The sequence below is a fragment of the Lepidochelys olivacea genome (genome assembly GCF_965140295.1).
Source record: "Lepidochelys olivacea isolate rLepOli2 genome assembly, chromosome: 5".
Lineage (NCBI taxonomy): Eukaryota > Metazoa > Chordata > Testudines > Cheloniidae > Lepidochelys > Lepidochelys olivacea.
Window position 1 is genome coordinate 112,374,938 of NC_140415.1, and position 19,481 is coordinate 112,394,418.

The 19,481-nt window shown below is 43.3% G+C and overlaps 1 protein-coding gene across 1 annotated transcript in view; it reads left to right on the plus strand.

The window, feature by feature from the left end:
- Positions 1-19,481, plus strand: part of ADAMTSL1 (ADAMTS like 1) — a 268,655-nt gene that overhangs the window by 78,382 nt on the left and 170,792 nt on the right. Inside the window, exons 5-7 of the mRNA XM_084628002.1 lie at positions 4,717-4,843; positions 13,029-13,103; positions 15,087-15,244. Of these exons, the coding sequence (XP_084484128.1) occupies positions 4,717-4,843; positions 13,029-13,103; positions 15,087-15,244 (360 nt within the window). The remainder of the gene's footprint in view (positions 1-4,716; positions 4,844-13,028; positions 13,104-15,086; positions 15,245-19,481) is intronic.

A 19,481-nucleotide genomic window follows, 5' to 3' on the forward strand; every position in this document is an offset into this window, starting at 1 on the left:
ACTGATGTCCATTACCCCAGAACCTCTTCTCTGGAATTGATTCACATTACAGAGATGGAGAAGGAAGAGAAAGAGTGCTGACTGAGTGAGCATTGCATTTCTGGGGATACAATGCCATGGATAGTGGTTATATCCATAGCCCTGCTCTCACCCTCTTTCTGCTCTTGATCCTTGCAGAGGACCTCGTGAGGTCCTAGGGAGGTGAAAATAATGTTACAGAGCTGGCACGCCTCTACCCTAACTCCACCAGATCTAGATTCCCTCTGCTAGTGGAGGAAGGAATGATTATACTCATAGATGAGTTGCTTCAGCCTCTTTGGTATTTCAGGAGCTCTGTGTTTTTTTAAGTTGACTTACCATAGTCAAGTACAGACCCAACTTGTACAGTTTCTTTCTTGTAAACTCCACAAAAGGATTTTATACATCTTTTTTCATCCTAAAGAATCACCAAGCTCATTACAAACTCTGCAGAAATAATTTCTCCCCATTCCCCCTAAGCCACCTCACTTAAATACAGATACTTCTGGGGAATGGAATGTGGCAGCCATTTAACAGATAACACATCTGTTTTCCCAGGCTTTTCCTCGAGCGGGAAGGGGTGAAGAATGAGATGGAGGGAAAGTTTTTTCAGGGGGGAACATTTTTAATTTTGGTCCAGTTGTTGTCTTGAAAGGAACAATTGGTCCAGTCCATCTATCTATAAGGATTTTTTTATTATAACCTTTAAAAGGGGCCTGGAGTTTTGGATGGGGATATTTTAAATACTTTGACATAAATAACTTAGAGTACAACAAAACTGGGCAGCAATTTAGGAGAAGAACTGAAGAAAATACTATGTCCAGGTAAAACTGCAGAGGAATTTACTCAGGCAGAATATAATGATCTAAACTAGAATTTGGCCAGGACAGTGAGGTTAACACCTCTGATCTTGTATATGGTGCCATAGGATTTTTAGTGAATACAAGCGGTTAGAGAACGCCATTTTGTCCCATTTAAAATACAGCACTTCCAGCAGAACAGTGCCTTGCTGGGTCAATGACTCCATATCGTCTCAAAAAGAATAATGAATCACAAACACAACTTCCTCCAGCACCTGAGGTTTTCCTTGGCAATCTTCCATCCAAGTACTGACCTGGTCCAACATTGCTCAATTTATAAATGAGATATCATAAGATCACAGCCAGAGGTGATATGACTGTTGATGAGTCACAAGCAAAGTTATGAAGGCTTAAGGGGATAAAAGTTGATGTTGAAATTGGATGGATGGAACAGAATTTGTTTTTATATCCAGGCCCTTTCACACCAAAAGGAATTCAGATGTGCTTTGCAGTATGAGGTATGCGTGGGCACATTTAGATTTGCATTCCATTGTGGAGCATACCTTTAAATTATTGTGTGGTGCCAGGATCGAGGAAGGGGAAATGTCTGCAGTTCCTCTGGCATCAGGATCTTCAACAGGAGCCTTTTTGCCTAGTATGTAGGTGTGGGCTGTTATTCAGCTCCATGCAAAAGTATTTCAATCATGCAGTTGTATCTGTCTGATTTCATATCCTAGTGTCCTAATACGGGAGAAAAAAAAAACATATATAGCCTGACTGGTCAGTTGTAATTCACACTTTTTGTTGTTTCAGTGCAAGTGTGTGTGTGGATATTTGTTTCAGAATCAAAGTGTCCACACACAGAATATGTACTGAAATAACAAAAGGTGCCAATTAAAGCCAGCTTAGTTATTTTGTACAAGTTTGCATGTAGACAAGGCCCTAGACCTATGGTCAAGATTGACAATGTAAAATTAGGTCTATTATGGCTCCACCCACAGGATTCATAAACCTATATGCAGAAGCTTCAAATGGAGTAAGTAGTTTCCACTCAGGTTAGAAGTAACTTTATAAACTTGATTATTTCATCTTTATCTGCTACACAGCTGAACAGTGTCTCTTTCTATCTTGGCAGTTTTTATACATGTATATCTGATCAAAAATGTTTAACATTTACCCCGTGGCCTTTGTTAGCTTCTATAGAGTCATTATGGCTTCACACATAAATATATATGCCAAATTGAACAGGGTTGAAGTGGGTGAAGTCAAAGAAATTGTCTGGTTCTGTCTAGTCTGAATTTGACCCCATTGTGTTTTAAAATAAGTCTACATAGTGTGTTGTGACTAACATTAATTGAAGGAGCTTTCATGGTACAGGGAGTAATATCATTATTATTACTGTGACACTTTGCGGGTTCACGCAGACCAGTAAGGGGTTGTCACCATGTGACCTGTAACCCTGGGTGCCTCTGTGCTGTGCAGGTTTAGATCAGAGCCCTGACACCAGCAGCCTCTTCGCAGCACAATGGCCTCAGCCCAACTTCCACTAGCCTGGTTACTCCTGGCAGGGTGACCCCAACAGCGCTTCTGGTCCTGATCCCCCCCGACAAAAAAACATCTCCCGTGCAGCGTCCAGTGCCTCTCACTGGATACTCACAGAAGATATTAAGTTTACTGCCTCCAAACAGGCAGAGCGCGCCAGCCTGTTCGTTTAGCTGAGGACTTCACCCCTCAGTTTAGTATACAGCACTGAGATGGTTTTGTAGTAAAACCAAGAATATGTTCATTAACAAAGAACAGATATTTAAGTTACAATAAGTAGAACAGAAAACACAGGTATGGTTATAAGTCAAACAAAACATGCTTTCTAGTGACTAAAACTTAATTTCAGCACTTTATAATCTTTATCCAAGCAGGTTTCTCACCTGTAGTCAATTCCAGCTATTCTTTGTTGTTAGGTTAAGAGGATCCACTTTTCGTGATCTCTTAGGATGCTGCTCATCCTTTGTCCCCTATCATGGATGCCAAAATGGCTTTCTGCCTTTGCTTATGTTTCCCAAAGTCTATTGTCTCCATTTCAAGAACCAAGAAGGCTTCCTGAGGGTGTAGGCTCCATCCCCTGTGATCTTTCAGAGGTCTTTCCCCCTGCTGGTTTAGCTTTATGGCTCTGTTTCCTTTCTACGTAGATTGCTTTTCATTGTCCTCCAAAATGAATTTCAATTAAATTTCAGTGAATAGGCAGGAAGACAGGCAAAACAGCATTCCTTTGTCTAGGACAGGCTGTGTGTATGCCCTGCTTGCAAAACCCCTTCTGAGACCATATTTCCATCACACATCTCTAATTCTTTATACACCTCCATACACATTTTTGACCAGCATGTTACTAGTTTGCAAATGATACCTAACAGGACACTTTTTTAAAATACAGGTTATGAAAAGAATGTGTTGGGGCAGTGAGTATGTCAGGCCTGATGTGGGTTATGGTACGGTGTGCCCTCTGCCAGTTGGGACAGTAATTGAGGGCCAATTACTACACAATTTTTAAGTTTTTTTAAAAAAAGAGAAAAAGAGAGAGAAACTAAACCACTAAAAAGTTAATATTAAGTCATAACATTAAACGGGTTCCACATATTTCCCAGGAGAGCATAAAGGGGGAGCTGACAAAAATAATTGGAACACCCCTTGTTTCAGCAAAGCCCAGCAGAACACAAACAACCATATGCACATATAAGTCAGGGACTTGTGTCTAAAAACCCATTTGCATGCACCATTATTGTAGTGCTCAGTAACCCAATTTGCACATGTACATGTGTGTTTTTATGAGCCCAGCTGATGAGCATACATTTTTACAGCCGCACCTGTTATAATCGCCTTCTAAAATTTGGCACTTTGAATTTAAGTGAAGCCCATGGAAGCATGCAGATTTAGCATTAAGGTTAACACTTTATTCATAACTCACTACTGTTTACATCTATTCTAAATTTAGCACAAACACTGTAGAAAAGAATTTTATGTACAAGCCTGGTCCATGGCTGGCTTTGGAAGCCAGAGTGCTAGGAGGCCTTTCATGCTTATTTAATATGTGTAATATGGACTTGCTTATTTTCTTGGCTTTAAAGCAATGTTGGGTGAAACTCCATAATTTCATGTCCAGGATCAGTTCAGATAAAAGACCAAATTCACCCCAGGCTTAAAAAAGTTTAAATCCCATTTACTTCAGTGGGCATTACAAGTTGTTTAGGAGCCTACATCTGGATTTAGGAGCCCAGTTTCTTCACCCAAATTTAAAAATTTTAACTAAAATGATTTGCCCAAAGAGAGAGAGCCTATTGCAGAGCTGGGAATAAAATCCAGATCTCCTGGCTCTCAGTTCTTTGTTTTAACTATTCTTCCCCTCCTTCATCAAATCCTTAACATTATCCGAATGCAGGCTTTGATTGTGTGGAGTGGGATTATTGTCAAATGTAATTAAAACCACATGGTTTTCCCAACTGCATATCAGGTAAGACACCACTGAGATCACAGCAGAGCTTTTTAGTTATCTGTTCTGTAAGTATCTATCAGTCTAACTAGAATCATATATTTTTCTTTACAAACCTTTTAAAAATGTTATCTCTGATAGGACCGTTACCAAGAAGCATTCACAAGACCCTAAAAAAATCAACATGCTTTTTCTTTCTCTGAACTGCAAAAGCCATTTAGTGCAGACCTGCTGAGTATCTAGCTCCTGAGTTCAATTCAAGCTCTCAGCCAGATTCATTCAGATTCTTTCATTGCTAATGTACTTTATGGCCCTCTGGGGATGATGTGAGAGAAATTTGGCGGTAATTAGCTGCAGAGATGGATCCAGCAGTCCGTAGGTGCTCAGTTTGAACTGCACATCTTTCTTTCTTGTCAGATCGTTGGCTGTGATCACCAGCTGGGAAGCACTGTCAAGGAAGATAACTGTGGGGTCTGCAATGGCGATGGGTCCACCTGCCGGCTGGTTCGAGGCCAGTTTAAATCCCAGCTCTCAGCAAATAAACGTAAGCTGTTGACTTTAACCTCAAAGGGAAGAACAAGCCTTCTGAACTGAAAGTGGTGATGAGGTGTCAGAGGGACAAGTAGGCGGGTAAAGTGCCAACTTTCCTCTTCTTAGTGAAGTACACAAGCCTCTTAAGGGCTAGATTGTCCCCAGGCCTTACTAAGCCATGCAGGTGAGTAAGGTGGAGTCAGGCCATGTCCTTCCCATCCTCAATAACCCCTCCTTGGCCAAGTAAGGACTGCTCAGATTGTGGTGCTCTGCAGAGGGAAGAGAGTGGGAAAGCCTCTCTTTCTTGCCCGTTACTCCCCCTTTCGAGGTAATGGGTAGGGAATGGGAAGAATGTTGGCTTCATCCACTTCACTCACTACTCGGGTTAGCTGGTTGGGCACATAGCCTGGAGTGTGTTGCATCCTGACTAGGGGTGAAGAAGTAACTTATGTCACCCCACCAGTACCAGAGGGAGCGGGGGAGGAATTGGCATGTCTTTCTGGGCACATTTCTACACCAGAGCTCCTCTTGGGATGGTATAGCTATGCTTTACGCTATCAGCTGAGTCTAACCCTAAGGGAGCTCATGCTTTGTCCTACAATTCCTGCACGTTCTTTACACTTTCAGTGAGTTCCATTGGAGTTACATGAGCCAGCTCTATATTTTTATCATTCTTTTTTTTTTAATGCTACATGGTATGTGATCTAAAAGTTTTAAATAACACTGTAATTTTGTGTGAGGGTGTGTACATACATTTGTGGATTCCTGTTGGATATCTTGCTCTTTATATTTGCATTTGGTTTCTGTGGGAACAATAAGAGGCATTTGTTTATAGAATCATCTTTGCTCTGTCAGAGAATAACTTGTTAAGCAGGGAGCACAGCACACACCACTCATTAACACAGTGACCTTCTGGATCTTAATGTGCTAGCTGAGGCAGGAGGGAGAGGGCTGAGACCTTCTGTTGTATGGAGGAGGGAAAAGAATCATCTGTGGAAGGAGTTGGCGTTGTTGAGGTAGGACTGCATCTGGCAGAGCCGAGGGAATAATTCATAAAGCAAGGAGTGGAATCTCACCTCTGAAATGTTCATGAGCAGATTGTGCAGTCCTCAGACTTGAAATCACTTCTGAATTTATTTACAAATCTATGTTATGAATAGCTCATATTTATTATCATTTATTTGTACTGTGGTAATACTTAAAGGCCCCCATCAAGGATCATGGTACAAGGATCATGTTGACACTGTACAAACACGTAACTAAAATGCAGTCCATGGTCCAAAGAGCTTGCAATTAAGTATAAGACAAGAAACAACAGGCAGATACATGTATGTGGTGGAGAGGTACAAGGTAACCTCTCTCCATTATCATTCAGCATGCATCAAACATCTGACAAGAAAAACCAGGTTAAGAAACTCAGTTAGACCCAATTCCCCTCTTGGATATACCTGTGTGACTTCCAGAGGAACAAACTGGAGTCATGCATAGAACTGAGGGAATAATTGATTTAACCAACATTTGCAAATATTTTCAGTTGCCCGAAAACTGTGTTTTTCAGCAAATTTACTATTTGACCAAAAATTTCACCCAGTGCAAGTCATGCATGCCTGTTTGAAGACAGAATTAGGCCCTTAGGCCCTGATCCTGCAAGCACTTAAGCACATGGATAACTTTACTCATCTGAATAGTCCCACTGAAGTTAGTAGGACTAATTCCAAGAGTAAAATGTATACATGTACTTAAGTGTTCACAGGATCAGGGCCTCATCTGTTCTCTGGGATGGGTGGTGACTTTTGAGTAGTGGCCAGTTTAATCTCAGGCCTCAGGGCCGGTGTAACAACTAGGCGGCCGCCTAGGGCACCAAGATTTGGGGGCATCAAAAAGCGGTGCCCCCAATTTTTTTTTATACTCTTGCTTCGGGGCAGGTACCTGTTAGCTCCAGTGCTTGGGCCGCACTAGGGCCAACGGCCTCTTCACCTCAGAGTCTCCCCCGCTTGCCCGGGGGCCACTCCTCTTCTCAGGCTCCCCGGCCCTGCCGTATGGTGCAGAAGCCTTCGAAACAGCAGCAGCAGCAACGGTGTAGACTCTCCTGCCCCTGCTGCTGCGGAGGCTGCCGCCACCCTGGGCTTGGGCCACCCGGCTCCCCCCCCGTGCGGCACCCGGTTCCTGCTGCTCTTGGCCGGCAGGTGCAGGGCCCCAGCCGAGCCCAGCCCCTTACGTCTCCTCCATAGTGTCTCCCCCCCCCCCGGCTTGCATCCTCCCAGGTGGCTGTGGCGGCAGCGTCCGGGGAGCCTGAGAGGAGGAGTGGCCCCCGGGCAAGAGGGGAGACTCCTAGGTGAAGAGGCTGCTGACCCTGGCTCAGCCCGAGCGCTGAAGACTGACAGGTACTTGCCTCTGCCCCATCCCAGCACCGCCTGCCCTCCAGCCCAGGGCGTGTTACATGCCCCACCAGCCTCAGTGCCCTGCCCCATACTCTCAGCCACCCCAAGCTCACTGTGACACAAGCAGCCCTTGGCAAAGGGCCCCCGATCTTCACAAACAGCTGTCACCGCAGGCCTGACAAACTCGCTGCACCCCACATGTGTCTTACGGGGCACTTACCCACAAAGAGGAATGTGGAAGGGATCTACACAAGGCTGGTGACTTGTCAAGAGTGAGAATCTTTGTGAGATGTGTGCATATTGAAGGAATAATGTATTTACCTTAAGAGTCTGCTTTATAGACTTGGAGTAGAAATTAGTCACCAGGGGATAATGGCCCTTTGGGGCAAGGGGGATTTGTCACCCTGCCTAACCTGGCTGGTGATGCAATGCAAGGCTCAGTTGCTTAGCTTTGCACAATAGTAAGACTTTGAATGGGACACCATCAGAGGCAATGGCAAATAGAAACGCCTTAAAGGTAAAAAAGAAACATTACAACAGCCGTTACGCTTTCTGACAGGTTGTTTATAATGCTAAGTTTACTAGTTTTCGGAGATTGTCGGACGGGGGAGGGGAAAGTGGGGGGGGGGGGCGCAAGGTGGAAGTTTCACCAAGGGCGCAAAATATCCTTGCACCGGCCCTGTCAGGCCTTCTCTTTAAAAAGAATTGCTTGGCCCAGGAAGGACACATTTCCTTTCTCATGCTTCTTTCCTGTGTCCCCCAGGAACAACTCTGAGGGCAGCAATAAGAGACTTTTGAGCCATGTTGTTATGTGAGACAGGAAAAATCAGTAGGCGCGTATATGAAGCAGGTGGCTAGAAGTCATCGTAGGTGTCCCATGGGCATGTATATGATTTTATTTCCCTTAATGTAAGTTGGAACACTTACAAACACGCATTTCTCAGGATGTGCAGGAGGAACTGGGCAGCGGCTTTTTTGTACTGTGCCAAGAGTTGCTGGAAATGGTTTATTTTCTCAAAACCATCCCAAACGTGCTGTTGTGCTCGTCACACTGAATTCATTTTCTCTTGGTGCTTGTATCCAACTCTGTTCTCCACACTGTTTATACCATGCAGATGGGTGAGGAAAGGATAATGCCAGAAAGGGAAGAAGTTCACAGAACTTTAAAACAGTTAGCACTTGCTACGGAAATGGCTTCCTCAGTATTTATAGGGACAGTCTATCTGTGCCAAAGGCATCAGCAACTGAAATGCAGCAGGGTAGGAAAAGATTGCCCTTGATTTCCCACCTGCATTTTTCTACAGGAGAAACCCCTGTGCCGATGCCCTTTTTCGCCCATTAAAATAATTAAAAGATCTTGGTACAAAAGAGTGCATTCATTCTTCAGGTCCTGAAGAACAATTCTGTAAAGTTGGAAAGTTTGTACCTTTTACCAACAGAAGTTGGTCCAATAAAAGATATATTACTTTATCTACCTTGTCTTTCTCATATGCTTCAAATGTAGTTACAGCTCCCCCATCCTTATACAATACTACTAGATAATGTGCAGGAGAGGGTGATTATTTTTCTGATCCTGCCCTTAAGCATGAGTATTGTTGATAGGACTGTGCAGACTTTTTGCATCAAAACCCAAAGCCAGGAGAATTGATCTGACTTTGGATTTCTATGCATGGTCGTGAAACATCAAGAGTTGGGTGATCATGGACTTTTGAATCCCCTTCACAATTCCTCTGTCTCCCTCCACCCAGCAAGCCAGGGGCTCCATCTTGACAATATCTCTATGTATCTTCTGAGGAAGAAGCCAGAGGCCTCATATTCTTCCCACCCTCTCTCCATTCAGCTTCATAGGGCAGCCAGTTGACCCTCTTCTCGCCACATTGTTTGTCTGTGAGTTCAGTCACCAGGTGTTCTTCCACTCCCACCATGTCTCTTCTTGGGGACAAGGGAGAAATGTGTCCACTTCCCTTCTCCTCCTCATAAGCCCCAAGAATGGTACTACAGTCTTGCTGCTGCTTTACATAAGCTGAGACTTTCCAGGATGTGCTATGATAATAAGGAATCCCCTAGAGAGATGCCATTTCACAAAGAATGTGCTATGATTTCACATGGAGAAGAAGCAATAGGAGCCAAGTGAATTATATCCCTAGTAATAAAATGGAGAGAGAAAGAATGCAAAGAAGTTATGTGATATAATCTGAGTGGTCTTTAAACAATAAGATTTTCCAATTGTTCCATGGCACATTAGTAGGTCTTTAATTTGAAGACTCTGTTCAAGGTCTCCTGCCACTAATCACAGTTTTCAAAATCTGTTGGGACAATTTTCTCTATTTTCTTCAGCACAAAACTCATAAAACAAAGGGAACGCTGTCAGTGTGAGCTACTGAACAATAACAATAAGCTTCCTAATACAGATGGGGAGGTCTAGTGATTTTTTTAAATATAGCATTTTTAAACAGAATATTAACATTTTTGGAAATGTGACACTATATTCTGTTTTCTGAAACCCACTCAGAAAATTGGATGAGCAGGGAAACTATGTGTCATAGTCATGAGCCTCATGCAAGAAAAGATACTTATGCTACTGGGTTCCTTAAACATTATTGCCACAAGGGTAATGGGGAAATCAGTTAGTATACAGTGAAACAGGTAAGAATCTATAGCAGGTCAAATAATTGAACAAGAACCTATGTTGAAATGAAATTAAAGAAATGTGTGTTTGCTGTCATGAATGATACCAGATACACACCCATGCAGGATACATTACAGAACACAGTTGACTGTTTTAACTTCAGTTTTCCAAAGGTCTCAGAAGACACCTGAAGCCTTTGGATAATATTGGGTTAGGGTAATAGAGAAAATTGTCCCAGCAGATTTTGAAAACTAATTAGCATCAGGAAACCTTGAACAATACTCTTCAAATCCTCTGGGCTGCTCCCCCAGTTACAGACACTAGCTGGCTTCACCAAGTCTAGCTGGCTTTGAAGCTTCTCTTTTGCAAAGTGTAGGAGCTCCATGAGACTGGAGCTTTAGCCCTGCAGCACTTAAGGGTTCTGCACAATTGTGCTGCAGAAGAGATCAGTCCAGTACTGTTGGACCCCAGCTCAGACTTGTGCTGCTTCTAGGATCTGGTAGTAGAATATTTGGGAGATCTTTTGGACAATAGCTTCAGTAGACCCTTAGGGACATATCCAAAGTTTTGATAAGACAGTGTTCTAGTTAACCAGGGTTTGGATAATCAAATTTTGATTGAATGAACTTACTATCATTACTGTATAAAAGAATCCCTGTCTTTTCCTCCTCTGGCTTCCCACTCCTCCTACTCCGCCTCTCCTTGCCATGCATGTACACATACTGTAAGCTCTTATTTGGCCACTGTTCTACAAAAACACACTGGCATCAGCTGATAAAAGATCCTTTAGGACATCAGCAGGGAAGCTTGCTGAACTTTTTCCCAGCACTGACAGTCCTAAATTGATTATGACTTAATGGCTCCCAAATATTTTCCCTAGGAAGAAAGCTTTCTTTAGTGATATTCCAACCAATCATAAATGAAAGCTGTATCTTCTATTCAGGATTTCACTCATGCTATGAAAGCTGCACCAGGCCAAAAAAGGGAACAGTTTTGTGGTGTCTGGACCAGATGAGATTCACGGCCTATTGATCGGGCAGCTAGATAGAAAGTATTGTAAATACTGAACTGGTCTTACATCTACAAGTCTAGACGGTGACATGACTCAGTGAACTGAGTTACAAGACTTTAACTTGGCTTATAAACAAACTCCATAACTATACACTGAATTTGACAGAGGTGCTAATATCTGGTCATCAGAGGGTCATACAGTAGTGTGGACACTGAATCACTTTTTGCAAGAGAATAAGGGTGGGGAATCATGGGGGGGAGCCCTTTGAAGGCTGAACTGAGCACACTGAGGGCTAAAATGGAGAGTTTGTCTTTGCTTGCACTTTCCATGACCTATGGGTAAACAGAGACTTTCTATTTTCAGCACTCTCAGTCCATTAAATTTTATGAACATACATTTGTACTAAAAATGTTCATAGATGTAATTTTAAAGGCTCCATCAACCTTTTTCCCACTGTCTGCAGCATTTTAAATATATCTACGAAGAACCCAAAGCTTTCCTTTATGGAAAATCATTGTGAGGCAGTGTCATACAGTGGATAACTTTTTGGCTGTTATGATTATGAATAAAACAGAAGAGAAAACAGAGCACATGTCATCTTCTTGAGCCTGCAGACCGAAAGAATAGTTCTAAGAGATATTTGAACTGCCCTAATCATCGCAACAGAGCATTGATTCTGAACCACAATAATGACAATTAAAATGTTGACCTTGTTAACTATTTCATGATTAGTTGTTTTGAATAAAAATGCTCAACATTCTAGGATCCAGGGTTGGGCCTGAGTACTGTAAATTTTTTTATTTTCCTTGCCTATGTCTGACTGCTGTTCAGAAAGTCCCAGTGACAGTACAGATCTTCCTGTTAGTTTCAGAGTAACAGCCGTGTTAGTCTGTATTCGCAAAAAGAAAAGGGGGACTTGTGGCACCTTAGAGACTAACCAATTTATTTGAGCATAAGCTTTCGTGAGCTACAGCTCACTTCATCGGATGCATACTGTGGAAAACACAGAAGATGTTCTTATACATACAAACCATGAAAAAATTGATGTTTACCACTACAAAAGGTTTTCTCTCCCCCCACCCCACTCTCCTGCTGGTAATAGCTTATCCTCTGCAAATTTCAGCTTTGAGGGGGACAACACTATTGTCATTCCTGCCCCCAACGGTCAGCATCAAGTTCGAGAGGCGCGGGGGAGATAGGAAGCAGAGAGAGGAGGAGGGAACAGCCTGAGGCTGCTACTGAGTGCAGCTGAGCACTCTCCTGCCTGCCTGGCTTAGCAGCTGATTAGCGGGAAGGTGGGGAATCTGCTCTCTGGAGCCACAACACTCTCCCCTCTTTAGTACCCCTGCAGAGCACCAAGATGCTATTCAGATAGTTGGTTCTTTAGCATCATTGATCTAACAGCAGCATGTAAACTGCAGGAGAGAGCAGATTAGTGACTATTGCCTTGGACTCATTAAGGGCGCAATCTGGCTCCCATTGAAGTCCGTGGCAAAGCTCCCAGTGACTTCAATGGTGCAGGATCAGGCCCCAAGAGCCTGTTTATGCTGAAGGTCTAATGGGCCCGTGTACTACCATGGCTTGTTGTGGGTGGTATGGAAAGGAAAACACAATTATACCACCACAGTAGGGGCATGTCTTAGTAGGGTCTGCTGTGAGATAGGGAAAGAGTTGCAGAGTTTAGCTGGGAGATCATGTGGCATGCAAAGGCATATGGAAGGGAAAGGGTTTTGAGGGTTCAGCTGGGAGAGGATCATGTAGTATGTGAAGGAACAGGGAGTTCTAGAGTTCAGTGCTTTGACTTTTCCCTTTGAGCATTTGAATATTTTTATACTTCCCTAATTCAGCACAAATATATATGCCAAAATAATTTGGAAGAGTAAGAGATGCTTTGTTTTAATTGGAGGTCAAGTGAAATAAAAAGCTATCAGTCCCACTTTAGACACTTGGGTAACAGTGGAGTATAAATGAAATCAGTAGGTTGGAATGTGAACATCCCTTTAAGATGACTGCTGACCTTTGCCTTTTGTCGGAACTTGCCGGGGAGAGGACGAGGGGTTATGGTACCAAAAGCTTGGCTTTTAATTTTCCCGCGAACAGCTCTTTCAATGCTTGGTTGAAGACAGGAGGATGTCCTTTGCTTACTGACTCCATGCATTTTTGCATTTCTCTGCAGCGGAAGATACTGTTGTCGCTGTTCCCTATGGAAGTAGGCATGTTCGTCTAGTGTTGAAAGGACCTGATCACTTACGTAAGTAGAAAAAGCCGGTGTGGTGTTGCTTTATAAGATCCTTGGTATCCTCTGGTGTTTTATTTACAACAGGAATGTCTGGTTTCTTTCTCTCAAATCACTGATTTCAACACGGGACAGAATTCTGCCTTCGGGTGCTCTGGACAATCCCAGTGAAATCAGTGGACTTGCACATGCATCAGAGAGTAGAATGTGGCCAAAGGCTCAGACTTTTTCTGTCCCTCCACAGTTTTTCAACCGTTTCTGTGTATTCATCTTTTGGCTGACTCATTCAATGCCAAGCACTTCTGTTTTTAAAAAAAAAAATCCCACTGACTGCAGAGATACTGAGGAGGTTAGAGTACAGGCTTCTCTGCTGCTGAGCTCTGTCATCAAACTGCTCGTGAGTTTAGCACATGCTTCTGTTCTTCTTTAAATCTCTTGCTCTCTTTATCCCACATGCACCCTATTCATCCACAGTGAGAAGAATGGAAAGGATATACATGTGTAGAGCCAAACTGTTCAGTTAAGGAGTCACCCTGCCCCAGAGGGGATGAGCCCACTGACTGGACTAACCCTTTCATGGTTGCAACATCTGCAGCTGGTGTGGAGGGAGCAGGAGAGGGGACGATGGCCCTACTTCCTCCCTGCACTTTTTGGAGTGCCATGTACACCAGACTGTGCAAGCAGAGAACATTCTCTGCATTCAGGAGAACACAAGTTCTGTGTCATACAGTGGATAACTTTTGACTGGTCTGTGAGCAAGGACACAAGACAGGGCGGGAAAACCCTTTGCACTCTTCCCCTCTCTTGCATACCTATGCAGTAGCCAACCACCTGCTGCCTCTTTTTCAGCAGTGTCACTGAAGATAGATCAAAATGCAAGTGAGCCAAGTAATCTTCCCCTGCTTTTATAGAAGAAAATACTGCAGTATTCTCTAACAATAGCCCCAAACACTCAAAGGAGTGTAACTGGTAAGATGTAGCATTTGGGGAAATTACAAAATACTGTAGTGGTTTTTCTCCCCCAAGTGTGGACACAACTTTCTGACAGCATAGACCCAGTAAGAGACAGCAGGCCATATGTCAACGTTAACAGAGCACTAGTAATAGCACAGAGCTGAAATGCATAGGAAATCATGCCAAAGTGCTTGCATCCTGGTACAATGGAAAGGGTGTGTTTGGAAATCCCAGTATATGATCTGCTATTTGTGTTGAGATAGCAGTAGTTACTTAATATTTTTATAGCTGTTTAGATTTAGAGCTGTGAATAATCACCAGCAAATTACAGGTTATAAACTAGAACAAAAAATACATAACATTTTCTTAAAAGTTCAAATCCTCTGAAATGCATAATTTTTTAAGTGGACCCTTGGATATTCCTGGCCTGCTCTAGTGTAGTTGTTATTCCTTTCCCTGTGAATGACTTTACCTCTTCCCTTGCTCCTGCCTTCTCTCCCAGCAAACATGCTCTTTCCCAAGCTAGCAAAATTTTGCAATGGAATTAAGCTGTATGGCAGCCAAGAGAGGCAATTTTTAGAAGTAAGAGAGAAAAGGTTGATCCGGGACCTGTTTTATTTTGGAATGAGATGTTGCCTCAGCGAAGATTTGGGACAGTGGGGCACAGATGAAATCACTAGGTTGTGATTTGGATTTGGATCACGTGGCACAATGCCACTCACTCAAATTTGTCCAGACCAATCCCACTCCCCCGCACCCTTCCCCGTCATGATGGAGAGGCGTCCAGGCCAAACCTGAGTGGCTCTGTGACCCTTTGTACAAGGTCGCAACAACAATCAGTGTTGGTCATTTCCAATGCCAGCAACACAAATCTGGTGGTTGCCCCACCTCCAACCCCCTGCCCCCGAGAGGCACTGAGTGTATGTTGGTTAATTTGGGCCTGGTTTTCCTTTACTATTTATTACACTCCATCCCCATGGGATTATTATTTTGTAACTGTCATGAGCTCGCCTGCTCTGGGTAATCTTTTTTTGTGTTTGTCAGATTTGGAAACCAAGACTCTGCAAGGCGTGAAGGGAGAAAACAGCCTCAGCTCCACAGGCTCTTTCCTGGTGGACAATTCTAGCGTTGACTTCCAGAAGTTTCCAGACAAGGAGATACTGAGAATGTCTGGGCCTCTCAGTGCAGACTTCACAGTCAAGGTGAGGTGGCTCAAACATGGCTTTGTAAAAACAAAAACCCATATTGAAACCAGGTTGGTGCAGCAGAAAGACCACAGGGATCTTTCCTAGAGAGCATCCTTTGCCAGGAAATGTTTATATCTAGGGCTTAGAGAAGGCTATTTCCTGCACCCTCTCTGGATTTCTTGATAAATAGATTATAAAAGTTTCACTGGAAGCTCTTTGGGAAGGAGACTGAGTTTATGGAAAGGAACACACATGCCATGTGTGTCTTATGCAGAAAAGATGGACTAATGGTAAGAGAAGGCAGATTACTTTCAGTAGATGTTGTCTGGGATAGGTATAAACTGAAAGCCAAGCAGCTTACTTAGCTTGTGACATGAAAAAAAAAGACTGAGGTCCCAAGTTTTCACTCCATTATGCTGATGTTTTTTATACCAGTGTAGCCCCACTGAAAGTGTAAAATGGGTGTAATAGAGTAGAGAACTAGGCCCCAAGACCCCAAAGTGAGCAAGATGGCTTTGGTCAAGAAGCCATTGTATTGTTTGGAGGTTCTGTTTTGTGTTGCACTGGCAATAAGAATCAAGTTGTTTCCTCCCATTAGCGCTTTTCTGTTCTTCCAGGTAATACAAAACACATTGCTGGAAGCAATGCACACATTCTGTAGGAAAAATGCACACACAAAACTGAACATTTGGGGGTTTATTTTATTGTAATCCTTTTTTCAGTAGGTCAGAGAGACCTGAAGGATTTCATCCATAAAGCTGTAAAACTTGTACCATGTCCAGGACTCCATAAATTTTTCATCATGGGACCTAGAGCCAGAGGACGTTTGATTTAAGCTAATGCTGATGACCTTGTGGCAGCTGGAAGTATGAATGCTGTATTGGAAAATGTGATAGGTGATTGGATTGGATTGGAGCAGTGCACTAAAGCACTGTCCTCTGTCTCTCTCAGCATGGTAGCGGCCTCTAATCCAGTCCAGACCCTGCAACCAAAAATGTCTGGTGAACAAAGAGCCAAAGGAAAACAAGCTGAAGTTATATCTTCCTGGTCAAAGGCAGGAATAGTTTAAAGAGAGCAGTTCAACCCTTGAAATGTCACCCCACAGCACTGATTGAATATATCCAAACTCAAAAGACTTTTCTCAATTAAAAATGTTTTATATATTTAAAAAAATCCTTTCTTGTTTTACAAATTACACCCTCGCTTAGATTGTTAGATTTAATTTACTTTTCATTATTTACTAGTGGTTTGGGAATTTCATTCGGCTTGGACAAATGAAATATTATAGCTGGAGGCAACATGGTCCAGGGCGCTGAACTGAGCATCAGGACAGCTGGATTGTGTTCCAGGCTCTGCCACTGCTCTGTTATGTGACTTTGCCTCTCCATGCCTTTGCCTCTCCATGCCTCCATTTCCTCATCCTTTTATAAAGCACTTTGAGACCCATGAATGAAAAATGCCTTATAAGAGCTAAGTGGTGGTGTTTGCAAATGCTTAGCTTCTACAGTCTGCTCCTGCTTGCCATTGACCTTAATAGAAATTTTGCCATTGATTTCAATGGAAGGTATCATGTGTCTCTAGTCCATAATGCTTTCAAGGTTTCCCTAGCACCAGGCCACTATGTACGGGCTCCAGTTGTACCAGGGGAAAGTTATGGCTGTGCTTTCTATTTATAACATATTCATTTGGAATTAAAAATAAATAAATGCAGGGAAACATTTCTATTGGTCTTAGGTTATGTAAAGGCTTATCTTCCCAAAACCTGCTGGTAAATTTTTGGCCAAATTTGACTCAACAATGTCCCTGTGTTGCAGTATAAAAATGGAATTGTTCAGTGCAGAATAAGAAACGAAGAAGATAAGGAGCTATTTGATAAATGCTGATAAAGTACGTGGTGCTGCATAATACACAAAAAGCAAAGACAGGCTCTGTCCTCTTTTTTTCACACAAGAAAATTATGGAGGCATTTTAGCGTATCTCTCATTAAGGTTGCATAGAAATTTGCATATAGGACCTGAACCAAAGCCCTTTGAAGTCCCTGGGAATCTTTCCAAGGATTGCATTGGCTGTAGATCAGGCCCTTAAAGCAGGAATAAAATCCTTCTCACACTTCATTATTTAAATATGTAGACAATTTCAGTTTTTACTCACAGTAAGTGTAAGAGCAGAAGCAGACTAGATGAATGTGTATTTAGCCAACAGCTATCCTCAAATACAACAAACCCTGCCCCATTATTCTTTGCTATTTAATTAGTCCCCTTTTTTAATCTTTAGTTGCTAGATTTTCCCTCTGTCAGGCTTACCCTGAGACTAACTCTTCAGAAGGCAGAATATACAAATGCAGGCATCCCCACACCAAACCAGGCTTGCCCGTAACAGCGCTGAGTGTTTTGCCTGCAATGTGCAGAGCGAATGTATCTCTGAAAAGCCAATTAAAGGCCCTACAGCGGCGGCAGCCAGCTTTCCTCGCAAAGGGTGCCCTGATTTACTTTCCTGGAAAAGCAATTCTTGTGCAAACAGAGCTAAGTGAAAATGTAATAAAAAGGGCTCTAGTTCAGGGGCTTGTTGTCTCTTGAAACACTTCTAGGATCTTTATTAGATTGGCTGAAAATGTTTTCATTTAGAAGAGACAAGTTAGCAAACTTGTTTTAATCCCAGGTATGCAAGCATTACATTCCCACTGGCTGAAAAGTTGCCAACCAGAAGTGAGAAACCAAAGGAGGACTGAAATTTGGGCTTATTTACGGTTAGGTACTGATTGTTCTGAATTGCAGGAAGCAACTGCATGCAAAATGCTACAGGAGTTGTACTGAAATAATTGTTTTGGTTTCTTTTACTTTGTAATAGTAAGTGGTGTATTTGAGTCCATAGATCACTGGAAGAGAGGTGTGTGCTGTCCAGCCGCCCATCATCTGCTTCCACAATTTGGTCATAGAATATATGAATGGTCAGGAGAATTGAATGCAAACTCCAACTCCATTTTTAAAGAATCCTGGTCTCTAGAAATGTAGGAGGGAAAGCCTGGAGTTGTCCTGACAGTTAGTTCCATGTTGTTGTTTTTAGTGTCCATAATGTGTGAAACTCCTCACACCTGTGCAGTGGCCAGCATGGGGCCAATGCTCCATTTAATTCCCACTTAAGCAGTTGGTGGCCAGGCAGTGTGGGGAGCCAGTGGTTACTACAAGCTTTGGTTGCTGGGAGAAATAGGGCTCTTGGAGAGGAGGAAAGAGCTAAGTAGACTGGGGGTATGTCTACACTGCAATTAGACACCCATGGCTGGCCCATGCCAGCTGACTCAGGCTACTGGGACTCAGGCTATGGGGCTGTTTTTAATTGCTGTGTAGATTTCTGGGCCTCACAGGGTCCTAGAGCCTGGGCTCCAGCCTAACCCTAGAAGTCTACACTGCAATTAAACAGCCCCACAGCCCATGAGTCAGCTGGCATGACCAGCCATGGGTTCTTAATTGACTCGGGGTAGACATACCCCGAGTGTCCAAAGAGGTAGAGTAGCTGAATAATTGACTGGCTCCAGTAATAGAGGAACAAAACAGACCAGCCAGCTCCATAAGGTCTGAAAACCTCTTGGGGTAAGTCTACACTGCAGTGAAAGTCCATAGTTTTGAACTCGGACTCCAACCTAATTCCCTTTTCATCTACACACAAATCGCATTGACCCAGGGTCCCTAGACCTCATGGGGTATGGGGTCCAAGCCTGAGTTAAGCCAGGACCTTTGCAGTGTAGACTCAACCCCACTGGACTCATATTCTGAAAGTCTGCCAAAAGTATCACAGGCTGACTTTTTTGTCCTCTGTACAGTCAAGTTTGGTTGACAGTCAAGTTTTCCCACACTGCAACATGAACAAAGCCAGAGATGACCCATGCCTGTTGATAGTGAGGGGATGGGGGCACAACCCTGGAACAGCTCGAGTCATGAGCCTTCCCCCTCCCTTCAGCTTCCAGCTGTTTCTCCTGCCTCTCCCTCTCCCTGACTGGCGTAGCTCACAGCTCACTGGTTCAGTTCCCCCCCAGGAAGAGGACCCAGCCACATCATATGACCAAGCAATCTGGGAGGCATATGGCCCCACGTGTCCCCCCCTCCCCACGTGTCACCTCTGGCTAGAGTGGCCACATTTTGGGAGGGTGCTAGGAAGACTGGGATACGGGTGATGGGACTCGAGCCCACATTATGCAGTGTAGCTGCTGGAGACCTAGATTGGGACCCAGGATACAAGCATTCCTGACCAGGGGTTA